This window comes from Neovison vison, chromosome 6 (assembly GCF_020171115.1).
Source record: "Neovison vison isolate M4711 chromosome 6, ASM_NN_V1, whole genome shotgun sequence".
NCBI classification, from domain to species: domain Eukaryota; kingdom Metazoa; phylum Chordata; class Mammalia; order Carnivora; family Mustelidae; genus Neogale; species Neogale vison.
In genome coordinates this window covers 60007004-60022974 of record NC_058096.1, presented here as the reverse complement: position 1 = coordinate 60022974, position 15971 = coordinate 60007004, and the positions used below count along the sequence as shown (strand labels likewise).

At 52.5% G+C, this 15971-nt stretch overlaps 1 protein-coding gene across 1 annotated transcript in view; it reads right to left on the bottom strand.

The window, feature by feature from the left end:
• Window positions 1-263: 263 nt before the first annotated feature.
• Window positions 264-15971, bottom strand: part of BOC (BOC cell adhesion associated, oncogene regulated) — a 69569-nt gene continuing 53861 nt past the window's right edge. The window contains exons 6-19 of the mRNA XM_044251389.1: window positions 14839-15132; window positions 14197-14469; window positions 12454-12761; window positions 9026-9188; window positions 8496-8606; window positions 7782-7988; window positions 7237-7418; window positions 6699-6804; window positions 6267-6389; window positions 3958-4179; window positions 3033-3268; window positions 2747-2823; window positions 2062-2255; window positions 264-1013 (exon numbers count right to left, since the gene is read on the bottom strand). Coding sequence (XP_044107324.1) covers window positions 826-1013; window positions 2062-2255; window positions 2747-2823; window positions 3033-3268; window positions 3958-4179; window positions 6267-6389; window positions 6699-6804; window positions 7237-7418; window positions 7782-7988; window positions 8496-8606; window positions 9026-9188; window positions 12454-12761; window positions 14197-14469; window positions 14839-15132 — 2684 coding nt within the window. The 3' untranslated portion in view covers window positions 264-825. The remainder of the gene's footprint in view (window positions 1014-2061; window positions 2256-2746; window positions 2824-3032; window positions 3269-3957; window positions 4180-6266; window positions 6390-6698; window positions 6805-7236; window positions 7419-7781; window positions 7989-8495; window positions 8607-9025; window positions 9189-12453; window positions 12762-14196; window positions 14470-14838; window positions 15133-15971) is intronic.

Below are 15971 nucleotides of genomic sequence, written 5' to 3'. Positions count from 1 at the left end.
TCTGTGTGACCAAAGCTTTGCCTCGAGTCCATTCAGTTAGAGACCTGCAAATCTGCTTTAACTGCTTCACACTGTCTCCCTCTCGGACTAAACAGTTACTAACACAATACTTAAAAAGACAAAGAATTAGACATCTGCTACCTTTCCCAGCTCTCAAACTCTTGCCAGAGCTGAGATGTCACAAGTGGAGATTTTCTTCAAATACTTGAACTGAATCCTAACATCTAAAGAGGATGCTGACTCATCCGTGACTAAGTTGAAGGTTACAGGGAAGACTAAACATTTATTTAGAAGTTAGTTACAGTGTTTGTTTTTACAGAGATAGGTTGCCGCAGATTATTGATTCTGGAAGGCTTGTTAATGCTTATAGAACAATACACATCTTAGTCTGTGCTCATCAGCATCTTCTGAAAAGGTCGCCTGCAGTACCCGGTCCAGCCGTCTTCACGAGCGGCTCCAGCCTGTGACACTGGGGCCCTTGCTTTGCCCTCATCGTTGTTGCAGACAGTGTGCCTAAGACTCTTCCTCTCAGCAGCTTCTTTGGGGGCCTCTTGCGGCCTCCTGGGCAGTGGCAGAGGTGTCCGGTGAAGGGCTGCCTCCTTAGTCTGTGTTACTCTTGCCAGGTGGAATCCTGTTATCAGGGCATCTTTGATTTCCCCCTCATACCTCAATGGGTAGGATTCTCTGTGTCTCTCCAGAATTATAAAAACACATATACATTTATTTACAAGTGCATAAATATATAAATATGGCTATTATAGAAAAATAAATACCAATTTTTTCTCTTTTTAAAAACAATAGTCTTTCTGGGATATTGGTTTCTGCCTATATTGTAGGAGGTGGTGTTTCAAAAGCTACATGCACCGGTGGGCTGGGGGACAGCCGCATCCCAAGTTCCTGCCCGATGTAGGCCCCGGCGGGGTGCTGGGAACACCAGTCTCCTCCACCCACGTGGCAGGAGTTAGGACTGTCCACCTCTTCAACTGGTACAAGGCCCAAGCAGCACGGGGGCCCTGAAGGGAGAGAAAAATGGGAAACATGAAAACCCAGACTGACCAGGAACCGTTGCTCAGTGGTACTGGGTCAGTCTCTGTGATGGGAGTTGGTTACACTGGCCCTAAAAGAGAGGCAGAAACACATTAACTATGGCAAGGGCATTTCTGATCTAAGGTCTCAGAGACCTCTGGGGGGCACTTGTTTACCCATGTCTCACCTACACATTTCAGTGATGGAATCCCAGAGACTCTTAAGCACTAAGCCTATACCCTGGGGCAAATGAAGTCAGCTGAGCCCATGAAATGTGGAAGAAAGCACTGCTCTTCCCAGATATAAGCTGCTAGTCTACCCCTCTGGTACGATTTCTCTGGGCATAACCATCCCAGCCCAGATGGAGTTCAGTTTTGATGATGCTCTGGTCTGGCTCAAGGAGGTCCCTGTCTTAGAATTTTATCTCCCAGAGACAGAGTCTAGGATCTGCATGCGAATGGACAATTCATGCCATGGAATCTAAGAAGCATTAGCCAATTGTCTGAAACAGCCTGTGCCCCAACTAAGCGTCCGCTGAGTTCCAAGAGCCGGGCACAAAAGAGGACTATGGGGTGGGCAGCGTGCACTGAGGCCCCGGGAGCTAAGGTTCTGTGGGAGCAGTGTTAGGATGATGATGTGAGACGCGGCTGTTTAATGACTGGTATCATCCCATCCCTTAATTAAGAGACAAGACCCAACAAAGCAAGGTATTTGAGATGATCAGACAATGCCTCTTGGTGTGATGAGAAGTGGCTGGAATTTGTGAATGGTTTTAAAATGCCAAGACCAAAAGGGCTTCTTTCTCTGAAATGGGGATTTGTCCTCTTAGTCTTTGAGGACATAGCTTGCCCTGGAGAGCCGGCCTCACCTGGTTCACTGCAACAGGCTCACTCCCTGTCCCTCCCCTAGAAGAGCTGTTGGATGGTTCTTACCACCACTTTTGAGGACTGTTCTCTAGGCCAATGCGGGGCTGTGGACACCTAGCTCATGTCATCCCCAGCCTGTGCAATTTCCCACCCTGCCCCTTGCACCAACCTCGGTGAAAAAGAGGGTCCCAGGCTGCTTCCAGCCCAGGACCCTGGGGTACGTTCCTCACGCCTGACTGGCCTGTGGCAGTAGGCTGCTCCTGGAGACGGCGGCAGTCTTGGTGGGGCTGGAGCAGCTGGTGAGTTGAGTCATCAGGCAGCGTATATAAGAAAGAGCCCTCGTCTGGGCTAGACTGGGGACCCCTGCAGGCACAAGACCAGATGGAGAAGTGAGGTGGAGGCAGAGTGTGCCTGTATGCCCACTGCCCTGGCTGCTTCCATGTCTGAGGGCATCAGAGCTGGTCAGACAGGGCAGGGACAGCTCCCCTTTGAACATTGAGAATTCACCACTTCTATGGGTAATTCTAGGCTGTTTCCATTTTATGCCATGTAAATGCTGAGTGCATGAAAGGATATGCAGTCATGTGTCTAGGGGCCTGTGGACAGAGCCAGTTGTACGTGGCTGCTATGGCCAGCCAAGTGAGGGAAGGACTTCCGACAGGCCAACCCGTGCCCCAAAGCGGGAAGGGCATTGTAACTGCAAACACAACACCTCCTCAGGAGACGAGTCTGGTGGAGCAGGTTGTCAGACATGGCCCCCTCCCTGACTCCCCTTAGTGACTGAGATTGGGTCTGAGGAGCTAATGAGAAAGCAAGTTCTGGAGCAGAAGCTGCGGATGGGAGAGGCCAGTTACCTGGGACTTTGGCGACTAGGGGGGTCATATCCAGTGCCAAGAATGGTCGGCTTCAGTAGGCTGCTGGTGTCCTCTTGCTGCTCAAAGGAGAGAGTAACAAAAAGGTCACATTGGAGTCCATGTAACTTTCCTGTTTGGTGTTCAAGAGAATGGGCTGTTCCTGACTAAAGAGGGCCAGACCCAGTAGCCCGGGATTAGAGGCGAGAAGGGAAAATGTCCCAGGAGGCAGCCCAACTCCCCCGTGCTGGCCCACACCCATGTGCTCACATTCCCCGGGGGGTGTTACCTGCTGAGGCACCCCTGGGCAGTGCTGTTGAGGTTTCACACCTGGGTAGCCTGTGGCAGCTGCAGGGCAGCCCCTGTTCACATGGATCCCACTGGCACAGGCCCGTCTACTGGGGCCACTGAGACAGGGCTGCCCACTGGCCTGGTGGCCTGGGAGTCCTCCCAGTGGTACCATGGTGTACTGGCAGGAGGAGGACAGAAAGGCACTTCGAGGAAAACCCAGGTCTGTGGTATGTTCTGCAAGGACAGAAGGACAGAAGGACAGAGGTATGCTTAGGCCAAGGAGGCCCAGGGCAGCTTCAATACCATAGAAATCACAGAAAACTTCTGACTACACAGGTATGCAGGGAGCAGACACTGCCCCAAGGATGAGACTGTTCTCGCTCAGAATATTCCTGCAGTCACCCACTTCTAACATCTGGACTCTTCTACAGTGGGGAGAAAGGGGAGGAGATATAGCGGCACAGGTCTGGGGGAAAGAAGTTGTGAGCCCGCAGAAGCAGCAATGTTTAAATGAGACAAGTTGCCCAGATGTGTTGCCATTTGAAGCAGAAATAGGTGGTAACAGGCTAAGAGGGGGAGCTCAAGGCATCCGCAAACCAGAGAATCAGTTGGTGGGGGGGTTTCACGTTCAACATGAACTTGTGGTCAGAGCAGCAGCTTCAGACATGAAAAAGAGTTGAAACCAGATAAGTACTGAGTTCCAGAGACGCAGAGAGGACAGGCCATTTCCACTGCATACTTTCTATCTGCCAAGGTCATGTACTGGGAGGAAAGGGCCCAGGCTTGGCATATTTTTATCTCTCTGAGCCCTGTGGGGCACCAGGAGCTCACACTCTTCTGAATGTGAAGGGAGCCTCCTCCCTTCCCAAGGCTCCTTCCCTGAGGTGCTGGGGCGGGGGGTGGGGGGATGGTTACTCACTCACTTTGCTTAGACCAGGCCCTCCACAAACAGAAGGGGATGAAGGCGACAATGATGAGGACGATAGAGCCCAGGACGACCCCAACAATCAGGTAGGGCAGGTCGCTGGAGCGTGCCACCATGGCCCCAGTGCCCATGGGCCGCTCCGCAGTTTCCGGGGGTGGCAGCTGAGGTGGGGCCAGAGTTGGCGGGGGGAGCCGGCCGGGCTGACCAGAAGACTTTCGAGCTGTAATTGTGGACAAAACTCACTTCACCATCATTTGACATTTCCCTTGCAACAAAAAACAGCACCAGCAATAAACCGGATTCCATGGGAGTAGGAAATGGGGCCAAACTCACAAGGCCGTGCCTCAAAACTCTGTATTAGACGAGTGTGGTGTCCAAGCTCAGCATGAAACTGGCCTCTGATGGGAGATTTGGTATTGCTGAAGGGAATGCGGCCTTCTATTTCAATATACAACCTGAGCTATTTGTGGGCCAAGCACTAGTGTCAGACTCGGTCTTCTGGGCAGGAGAGGTATAGGGTTTTTCTCAAGAGAAGAGCCAGTGAGCTTCGGGAAGAAAATCTTGGGAATGGCAGAATTTACCCATGGATTTGCTATTCCCGGGCAGATAAGGGATGCAAAATCCTGGTCTGAGCCTGGCCGCAGAGCAGGGAGATGGAGGCAGGGGCACTCTCTAGGACGGACAGTAACTGGGAAACACCAAGTCTCTGACAAGATGACAACTTGTCCTCTGGCTCATGTGGTAACAGGCTGGGTCTGACTCGTGAACTCCCCCTCACAGCATCCTCCTCTCGACTCTGACAGCACACCTGGTGATCTCTACTACCTCTCTGAGGGCTGTTGCTTGTGTTTTTCTGTTTTCTCCTCAGAACTGGAAGCTCTCCTTGTCCCTCTCAGGCCACACTCTCCATACTCTGTCCTGTGTCCTGATGGCTGCCAAGTCCCTGTGCCCGGGGCCCTCCCCAACCAGGGGATCTGCTTCTCTCTCAGAGGCTCAGAAGAACCAGCCCCAGGAAGTCTCCGAGTGGCTTCCCCTTGTCCCTTCTTTGTGCCGGGCTCTGCTTCTCTTCTGGCTTCCCCATTTCAATAAAAGGCAACGTTATCCACGCACACTGTGTTAGACACCTCATGGTTCACTTTGAACACCCCTTAGTCTCCCCTGGCCCCAAAGCGCTAGTGGTCCCTGGTCCTACCCACACGACCTCAGGACAGACTCTAACTCAATCCTCTCTTCACCTGTACTTGACAGCCGCCGCACTCTCCCCCACAGCAGCCCACACCTGCAGGGATGCCCGTTAGCTCTCTCGACCTCACAGCCACAGAGTCCTCGATGATCTGATGCCCCGGATCACCTGGCCCTTCCCTAAGCACTTCCTCTCTCGTCCTCCTTCTAGATGCCATACCCTCCCATCACAAGGCAGTATGCAGGCTGGCCCTGCCCCTCAGACTAGTCCCGCTCTGTCCAGCCTGAGGGTTCAAGCCTTCCGGCCCAGTGTGAAGCCTCTGCTCTTTGCCCGGGGCACTCCCTGTGTCACTGGCTGCAGGACTTCTGGCCGCACAGTATCTGCCCTCTCCCTTCACTGCACAGGCTGGAAGCCAGCAGGGAGTGCACACAGGAGGCACTGGGCATTTGTTGAATAGGGGAAGGAAAGCAGTGCAAAGCTAGAGAGACAATGTTGCCAATGTTGGGAAAATGGATTGTTTTCTTGTCTCCATTCCTACTCCTTTGTGATCCTCTTCTGATTCGGTTCTTTGCAATATCCCTGCGTTACACACTTTCTGTATTTGCAAAATTGAGATGGTGGTATCTCTCCACTTGACCAATGTGCAAATATTAACAAGTTATTATGTAGAGATGTTTAACATGTTTCAGTGCAGAGAAAGAATCCAGGCCTGTAGTTAGATGAACTTGGCCCAAGGTGAGCTCTACCCCTAACTGGCTAAGTGAACTTGCTCAGTTTCTTTCTAAGCTAATGGCGTTGTAGTTAAATTTAGTAAACCAACAACATAAGTACCAAATGTTATAGAACTATAGTGTTTATAGAAAGTTCTGACCTTAAAGGTGGGTATTGAGCTCCTCTTGGATGAGTTAATTCCCCAGTTCCTTGAAGCCATCAGAATGGCAACCCTATTCATACTTGAGGCCCAGGCAAATGAACAGAAGGGTTAAAAGTGATAACATTTAGGAGTACTTAGAAAATAAGGAGTCTTCACGAGGAAGAGCTCCCAGCCTGCCACATGCAACAGAGACTTGGTCCTAGCTGGCTAGAAATAGCAAGAGGGGAGCAGAGCGCCTAAAGAGAATCACCTTTGGTTTCACAGATCATCACGTTGCTGAACTCACTCTCCCCACCCTCGTTGAAGCACTGCATCTTGATGTCGTAGGAGGTCTCGGGCTGCAGGTGGCTAATGGAGTGCCAGTATCGGTCCCCTGGAAAAGACAGCCAGAAAGTCACACGTAGTGCTGGGCATCTGGTCTGCCTGGAACCAGTCACAGTCAGAGTCGGACAGGGGTGTGTGTCTGGGCTGGTGCTGTGAAGGCAGCAGGGCACCCTGGGGCAGAGGAGCTCCAGAGGAAAGGAAGCACGTGGGCTGATGATCTCGATGACCCCAGGTGTGGCACGGGTCCATGATATGTGCACAGATGCTCTGTGTCCCACCAGCCCAGGTTTTATACTTGCAGCAGCACAGAGGCCCCCCTGCCACCAGAGAAAACCGTCTCACCCAAAGTGCTTCTTACCTTCCACCATATCCTTCTTGTAGTCACTATCATTGTCACTGTCTGTGGGTCGATAATAGATATAAAAGCCATGGATTGGGGTGTTGTTGTTACTCGCTGGAATATACTACAGGGAATAGAGAAAAAAACGAGCTGACCAGGGAGCAGAGACCTCATGTGAATAGAAATTTTACTCCAGCCTGGAGTTTAAAAATTCACTGAGGGAGCCTAGAAAATACTTCTGCTGATATCTCCAAGGCTTTCTGGGGGAAGGCTGTAAGATCACCTGTTATTTAGCCTAAAGGTCCCCCAGCTCTTGGACACCAGAAACAGCCACTTCTCCAAAGACGTAAGCCCCCTCTGAACCTGCCTGAGTACTATAAGGATGAGGCTCTCGGGCTAAATTCCCAGCTGTGGGGGACTTGGAGGGTGGCCATCTAAGGGGAAGGATTTTAGAAGAAGGACAGAAGATTCCTTCCTGCTCCTGCTGCAAAGCCAGCTCCTGTCATCATGAAACTCAACCCTGTCTCCCCGCTGCACTCTGTGCAAGGCTACTTACCATCCACTTGAGCATGATAGTGGTCTCATTGACAGCATCCGTGAAGGTGATGTAAGGGCCTGCCACAGGCCTTTCGTACACACGGCCACTATAGCTTGACACCACATATGGCCGCGAGGGGGCGCTGGGCTCACTCTCCCCCAGCATGTTCAGAGCCCTGACCCGGAACTTGTAGGAGGTGCCTGGTAAGAGAGACTCACTTGAACCCAGGAGCTAGAGAACACTTGTGACCCACTCCCATCCAGCACACCCAGAGCCTAGAGGGATCTTTTGGGTAGCCCTTCCCCAAATGCAAGTGCCCAAAAGACACAAGAACTCCCATCTTCTTCAGAAAGGAGCCACAGAGGGGCTACCTATGGACCTCTTGCAGAGAGAAGGAGGATAAGGAAGGGTTTGTAGGATGGAGGGGACACTACTAAGGGCATCCACATAAGCAAGATGGCAGATGGCAGACCAGCAGAAAGAAGAGCCTCCAAAGTTCCAACTGTCCTCCGAGGGGTCGGGGACGGCTGGGAGACCAGGTGGGATGGTGGCCAGACCCCTACCTTTCTCTAGGCCAGTGATCTCCACCGAGAGCCGGGAAGGAGGGATGGCACTGGTGGCCAGAATCCAGTCCCCCACTTTCTTTAGCTTCTTGTACTCCACACGGAAGGACTGGATTGGGAAGCCACCATTCCCACGGGGAATCCAGGTCACATACACTGATGTCTCAGAGGCCATGGAGATAGTGGGCCTGTCAGGAGCTTCTGGGGCTGGAGAAACCAAGACGTGAGGGATGAAGGAAGCAGAAGGGATACGGTAAGTTGGTTGCATTGCAACTGAACTTGGCCTGTTCCTGACCGGGGCCTCTTCTTCCCCCATTCCTCTCCCTCTGGTGGTCATATCAGGTCTTCCAGAACCACCTGGGTCATCTTCTCCCAGAAGAAGCCCTTAAGCCAGGGACCCTAGAACCATGCTTCTGCAGTGTCAGACTGCGGAGGGCCCAGAGTCTGTGGCTGTCTCCTCTGTGCTACCTGGAGCCACAAGGTTAGCATTTCCCCCACATGCATGTCAGACTACCATGTTTTACTTGAAAAACTCCAATCTATGTTTTCTTAATGGGGTTGGCTGGGGAGATGCCAGGAAAATATCGTAAGGCTTCCCAGACCCACAGAACAAGACCCCATTCCACCTGCAGCAATGAGCCTTCTAAGGCAGTGGACCTGGTTCCAGTTCTGACTCCTGCTCCCTCCCACCCCTCTGAGCTGCTGGGGGCTTACGAGAGAGGCGGCCATGGTCTGGCTGGCTGCTGCTCTGGGGGCTGGCTCCAGGGTCATCTCTCTGGATCTGTTGCTCCTTGCTGGCCATGATTTCAGGTTTGGGCCGCCGTCCTGGATGGAAATGGATTGAAACCAGCAGGTGGGGGAGGATATACTGGGTCTCCCTTTCCAGAGAGTTCTTTCAGCCGGGGGGCGGCGGGGGGAGGCAGGGTGCCTAATCATCCTGGTACTACATTCGGCCCCTGTGTGTGTGTGTGTATGTGTGTGTGTGTGTGTGTGTGTGTATGTGTACATGTGTGTTCTGGCTGGGGAGGGGGGACAGTGGTCAGAGAGACCAGCTGGCAGGTCTTCTGATGAGACACAGGACCTCAGCCTGGGCTCATAAACCATAGGCAGGCAACAGCTGAAAGGAAGGTAAAGTTCAAGGTAAATAACTTGAAGGTCAAGGTGAGCAGGACTTCCATCCTGGGCCTCACAAGATTTGCTCAGGCCCACAAAACCCCAAGCTGGGGGCAATGTTTGCTCCTTACCAGTTCGGAAGGTGACCATGGCTGTCTGGCCTTCGCCTGCACAATTGTAAGCTGCCATCTCCACTTCGTACAAGCTACCAGGGTCGAGTCTGGTGAGGGTCAGGCGGTGCTGGCTGGCCGCTATGCTGGAGAGAGTCCAGTTGTCGGAGGAGTTTGTGACCTGCTGGAGAAGGTAGCTGGTATCAGAACCGGCATCTCAGCCCAGAGCGGCTGGTGGCTGAGGTTTGCCGAAAAAGCAGAATGGAGTCCAACAGAGCAGGAGGAAAAGAAGGCCAGCGGGCCTGGTTTGGGGAGGGTAGTGCTGCCAAGAGCAGACGGGTCCTGCCAGCCCTGGGACTTCCCTCCTCACTGGGACAGTGAAATAGGCTCCGCGATCCTTCATCTAACCATCCCGTCAAAGAAAATTCTGTGCAGAGGGTCGAAAGGCCGCCTGCTGCTGAAAATTTCTCCAAAGACCTCCTCTCTATATTTCTGAAAACCTACACATTTAACTTTTTTTCTCCCCATTCTACTTAAACAAAATAAACACAGTCCCTTCAGTTTATATTCTGGGGGGATGATTAGGAGGATAAAAGCAGCAGCACCAGCAGAAGGACTCTGGGTTGCTGAGTGCTTACTGTGTGCTCAGCATGGAAGCAAGGACTTCACAGCCCCTATGAAGAGCTTTCGTGACAAAAGCCCAAGAGACAGGTGCTAGTTTTGTTCCTGCTTCACAAATGCTAAGGCTTGGAGAGAGGAGTAATTTGCCTAGAACTACATTGCTAGTGAGCGCAAAAATCATGACTTGACTACAGAGGAAACGTTCATAACCATATGTAACTCATCCTAGAAAGTAAGTCTGGGAGACAGAAAATCTTGGGTTTAAATTCTGATTGTGTCTCTAAATTCAACTGTGTAACCCTGAGCCAGTTTCCTAACCTCTCTGATCCTTAAGGTTTTTATTTCTAAAAGGAGTCAAATAAAAGCTCTCGGCTTCCTCTGAAGATTAAACGAGATGACGTACATAAAGTGTCAGGCACTGAACCTGGCACACAATAGGTTCCCAGCGAGGCCTGACCCCTTCTCCAGACTCACCCCACATCCTCTGCTTGGTGGGCTGCAGCCACTTGGATCCTCCTCTTTCTGCTCCTGCCCTCACACCTTATGTTGTGCTTAAAGACTGCAGATGAATTGTAACTATTATGAATTAATCTTTAATGGCCCCAAATTTCTAGCCCTTTTAAGGAAAAATTCCAGGCTTTCTCCCTGACAAGCGATGCCGAGAGGCTGCTTCATCTCCCTACCCCACCTTCCAGGACAAAAGGCTAAACTGTCAACAGTGCAGAACTCACACAGTCTGCTGGGACCTGAAGCTGTGGTTTGCTCAAAAATTAAACAGCTGGTAGGAAAAGCCCTTATCCCTAAGCAGAATATTCCGAAGTAGAACAAAACCTACTATTCAAGGGACAGGGATGGTCTGGCTTCATTTATGTCAGACTTCCAAGATTTGTTCCAAGGGGAGAAGTTTTTACAAACTGAGAACCCTCAGTGGTACTGGAAACCCAGACACAGTAGCCTGGGCTCCACAGATGCGGCAGGAAGTAAAACTGATTTCATGAAAAGTGAAAATGAGCTGAGTGATTCCCAGTTTCCTGCAAAAGAATGGGCTGTAAACACAACCCAAACACTAGTTTTTCATTTCAAAATCCTTTCTTGTGTGACGATCCGTAAGACCTGCAAGTCCCTTGAGAAACGCACGGCTTGCAAGACATAATGTCTCTCTTGGCTGTGTCTACGGAGCAGGCCCCAGTGCCCCACAGGCCGGAGTCTAACTGAAGCCAGACCCAGCGGGGGTGCAGACCTCTCACAGTCCTGTACCCCTTTCTCCCTCGGCCCTCCCAGTGCTGGCCTCACACTGCTACTGGTCTCGAAACGAAACTAAGAAACAGCACGATCATTAGTCACTGTCACACACACATGGGGTGAATGCGGCCTCGGCCTGGCATTTCCGGATCACCACGCGTGGCCTTTGCCAGCCTGCCTCTTGGTGAAGCCGTTTCATGGCCACCTATGGGCCTGAAAAATAGGATTCTTGTTCTCATTGCTGGTTCTTGTCTCCTGAGGATCGTGAGCATTTGGCCTGCCCTGATCTCTTTGTACAGCTCTGAGATGGAGGTGTCTAGTTACAGGGGAAACAAAGATTAGGACCAGCCCTGCCCCATAACCTGGGCAGAACAATGCAGCTTTTTGTAAAAAAATACGTTCATGCCCTTTGCTGGCTGGCTGTGAAGAGGCCCACAGGCGAGTGTCAGTGAGAGAATGGGCACCCAACCCCCACCTAGGAGGCAGATTTGCCTCAGTATCTTTCCACCAAGCCAGAGTCAGTGTGTCTTTGGACGTGTCCTGAGCTGAGGTCATAGAGGGAAAGAACAGAAGGTGAGGGGCTGGCGGGATCCAGAACACGGGAAAACCCTACTGCATAGCCAACACACCACACCACACAGGGCCAGGTTCATTTTTTGGTTTTGGTGGGGAAGAACAGTTGATAAATACTTTTAGTATATAAGTTATGGTGCCTATATCAAATAACATTTAAAAAATCCATTTAAGAACAATAATTTTCTACTGTCTAATGGTCTTAGAAAAAGCAGCACACATCTGGGATGAACTGAAATGCTCATCCAGGACATTTCTTAAAGGAAATCTCATGTCCTTCTCCCCTGTGGGGTAACATCAGGTGAGCCCATAGCCCCGTCCCATCTCACAGGACACTGTGTCAAAGAAGGTGGCCTAGTCAGCTGTCCCCACACCCTGCCAGAGCCAGGAGTCCCCTCCCTGCTAGCTCCCAAAACACCCAGCTGGATAGGCCTCTGTCTGTCAAGGAGAAACAGCTGAGGTCTGAGCAACATCATGGCTTGAGCTCCGACGCCAACTTGTTGAAGCCGAGCCATGAGGAATCCTGAAACTGAGGGGCTATTTTAGAACCCGCAGAGAAAACGCTCACAAATATTTGTTTTCCTGGCCCTAGAGCAAGCTTGCCATGTGGAGTTCCTGCAGGGATGTGCCCAGTGGAGCTTCCTTTGGTTAAAAAAAACAAAAACAACATCAACGACAAATGACAGAGGGAAGGGGGAGGGCAGGTGATGGTGAACAGGGAGACTGTTAACTCTCGCCCAGGAGGAGAAGCTGGTGGTGGTAACTTCTGGGAAACCAGCGCACAGAGAACCTGAAGGAGCATGCATGACTTTTCCTGGGCCTCTTAGGGTCCCACATGCCTCAGCTCACAAGTGCCTTCCTGGGGGGTGGTAGGAAAGCGCAGTGACGGAAGACAGAAGGTCAAGATCAGCAGTGGGGACTGCTGGTCCAGGCCGCAGGAACTCAAGGGAGATGGCCAGCAGGCAGAAGGCCCTGCCCGGTCCGAGAGGTCTGCATAATGCCAGGCACCATACCTTGCGGTGCTTCACCACGTAGTAGAGGATTGGCGCCCGGCCGCCACCCTCGTGCCGTGGCCGCCACACCAGCTCGTATGAGTCCGTCTTGGAGGTCCGGGGTGAGCTGAGGATGATGGGTGCCTCGGCAGGAGCCACCTGCCCCTTCTCCCCGGGGCATGGTGGGAAAGCTGGCTGCTCTGAGGTCGGGGGCTTTGGGAGCCCTGGGTGCCCCCTTAGCATCTGGTCAGGGCTTCCGGGTCTGGAGGGTAACATGGAAGGGGTGGCACGGTCCAGCTTAGCATCCCGCCATGGCCTCAGGGTTGTACCTGGAGGACCAAGAAGGAAAGAGAAGGGAAGGAAGGGGATGTTGGTTCCCCTGGTCGTGGGCTGAACTGTTGTCCCCAGGGAGAAGACAGAAGTGAGTAAGAAAACCTGCAGGGCCAGGAAGAGCCCCCACTCAGAGCCTGAGGTGACCATCAGCCCACTCCACACACAGTTGGGTTCTGTGGGAAGAGAGGGGACGGCATCACCGCCCAGCCGAGAGAGATGGGCTGCCTGGTGCCCCGGGCCCAGGCTTCTTGCCATGGCCTGGGGCAACCCCGCCGGCTCCTGCGGGATGCTGTGCCCCCCTCCTTACGCCTACACTGGGGTGGGGGACGTGAGCCTTCCCTGTGGGGACTTAGCACCATGCAGCCTTTCCCTACTCCACCGCAGCAGCCTGGCACGCGAAGTGGGAAGCCGACTGTAACCCCCCTCTGAGAATCCAAGAGGCCAGGAGAGCAACACCTCCTTTAGGAGGCAGCTGCAGAATCTGCTAATGTGAGTTTGCCCTTTACCCGACCTCCTGAACCACAGAAGGTGGCATCTGATCGTGTGGATTCAGCATTGTTTGTGATCATATTTTTCTCAAATTATTTCCTTGGTGAATTTGGTCTCCTCCACGAAGAAGCTGTATATTTGTTATGTCCCTCTGCGTCCCCCACCTCCAATGTTTAGTCCAGTGCTGAGCGCATAAGGAACCGCTCAGGCAGCACAGGTGCCAATTGAAATCAATCAAGCTGAAAAGGACAGATTTGCTTTTCTTTACTCTAGATCCCTGGTTGTTAAACTGGATGTCATGGAATGCTAGGGACCCACAGACTCCACAAAATAAAAAGCATTTTAAAAATTATAATAGTAGGGGCGCCTGGGTGGCTCAGTGGGTTAAGCCTCCACCTTCAGCTCAGGTCATGATCTCAAGAGTCCTGGGATCGGCGGGGAGCCTGCTTCCCCCTCCTCTCCGCCTACTTGTGATCTCTGTCAAATAAATAAAATCTAAAAAAAAAAAAAAAAAAATAACAGTAAAGGGGCACATAGGTGGCTCAGCTGGTTGAATGTCCGACTCTTGGTTTTGGCTTAGGTCATGATCTTGGGGCCCTGGGATCGAGCCCCGAGTTGGGCTCTGTGCTCAATGAGGAGCCTGCTTGGGATGATTTCCCTCTTCCTCCCCCTCTGCCCCTCCCTTGCTCATGTGTGGTCACCCTCCCTTTCTCTCAAACAAATTAAAAAAAAAAAAACCTTTAAAAAAATACAATGGTAAAATTAATCACTTTCACGAGTGAAAATGTACACTTCTGACTTTAAAGTTAATGTAAATTTGAACTTACAACTCAAAGCCACTTTTATCTATTTCATATACTGGAGTTCTAAGTTGGACTTCAGTGGAGGGAAGAGCCCTGTGAATGTACAGCTGAGATCTCCAGCCTTCTGGGCTGTACTCACCTGGCCTGGCGGTCCTCAGCTGGACCACGGCATGGGCGCTCCCAACTTCATTCTCAGCCATGCACTGGTAGACGCCTTCATCCTCGGGCCCTACGCGGACCACTCGCAGGGCCCTGCGGGACAGTCGCAGGCGCTGGCTGGAGGCGAGGGGCACGGCATTCCTCAGCCACAGCACAGAGGGCGGGGGGTTCCCACGCACCTCACAGGTGAGCTTGGCACTCTGGCCCCACGGGATCACAAGCTGGGACAGCTCCATGGTGACCTCAGGGGGTTCTGCCAGGAAACCAGAGCAGGGGTAAGAAAGGCTGAGGTCTTCCCATCTGGGACCGGACAGGCTGGGGAGGGATCCGTAGTCAGGAATGGGTCCCTCCTTCCCCGTGACTGTCGGTAGAGGGAAGGAAAGTGTCCCGTGTCTCTTCTGTCAGTCACGACAGGAAAGAACTAGAGAGGGATGCCAAGCCTATAGCCTAGTCCCTGGGGTCCAAGCATCCCCAACTCCCTCTGTCCTCCTCCACTACTCCCTGGGCATGGGATCTCTCACAAGCCCTTACCCTGTCTGAGCCTTGGGGTTGGGAGCACCTAGAAAGACCACACCAACCATAGCAAAGGCCAAAGAGAAGAAAGTCTGCAGGAGACACTCACCGAATACCTGGACATTATAGAGGATGACCGCCGCACCAGGCTCCCCAACCCCGTTGTCGGCCATGCAGCGGTAAGTCCCCGAGTCCTCCTCACTGGTGGCATCGATGAGAAGGTTGCTTAGCAGGAAGCGTGTCTTGTTGTAGGCGGCGACACTGGAACCATCCTTGGCCCAGGTGACCCGTGGGGGTGGGATCCCACTGGCCACACACTCCAGGATCAGACTCTGGCCCTTGGTGACGATGATGGTCTGGGCCTCGGGGGGGTAAATGATGCGAGCAGCCTCGGCAGTGGAGCCTGGAGGGGCCGGGAGGTGAAGGGCAGCCTGTGGGATCAGGACTCAGTGCAGAGAACCCCCCTGCCCCGCTCCGCCTCAGGTGGCCAGGCCCCAGAAGGCAGACCCAGACGGCATGCACTTGGAATCAAAGAACTCTTCAGGGGCTTATGACCTACATCAAGAGAAGCCACTTACAGCGTTCCCCTGCTCCCTGGTTCCTTTATCAAAAACAAGGCCCTCCTTCTGCAGAGAGCTCTTGTGAGAGATGAGCTAATAGACTGGAACGGCAGCATTGACACAACATGTGTATGAATAACCATGCATGTTGGCACAGGAAAAGACAAGGGGGTGGGCAGAGAGTGCAGGTGACTTTTTCTGCTTGCACTCAGCAAGCGCACCCCAAGTCGGACGGTGAGCTAGAAGACAAGGAGCCACAATACCCCCCACACTCCTCAGAGGTCTCGGTGCTCATCATCCCTCACCGTGTGAGCCCCTCACGGAGCTGAACGGGACCTACTGTTTAAAGACACCATTTCTGTCCTTAGCTGTACAGTGTTCCAAGTCCCACAGCACATCAACTACCAGCTCGGCCACTCAGCTAAGGGAGGCGTGATCCTTTGCCAGCCCCGGGGGAGAAGCGGCACTTGCCCTCCAGTGGCCCCTACCCCCACGTTGGTCTGTGTGATTCTGCTTTAGGTGTCAAGCAGGGGCAGATCCGGGTTTTATAAGACCTGAGACTTACACAGCTTGGGGGGCCCTTTAGGAACAAGAATGCCCAATTACACAGACAAAATCCTATGATGGAGGGACTGCTGAGATTTGAGTTCATTAGCTACACAGTGCATCTGCCTCTGGTGTT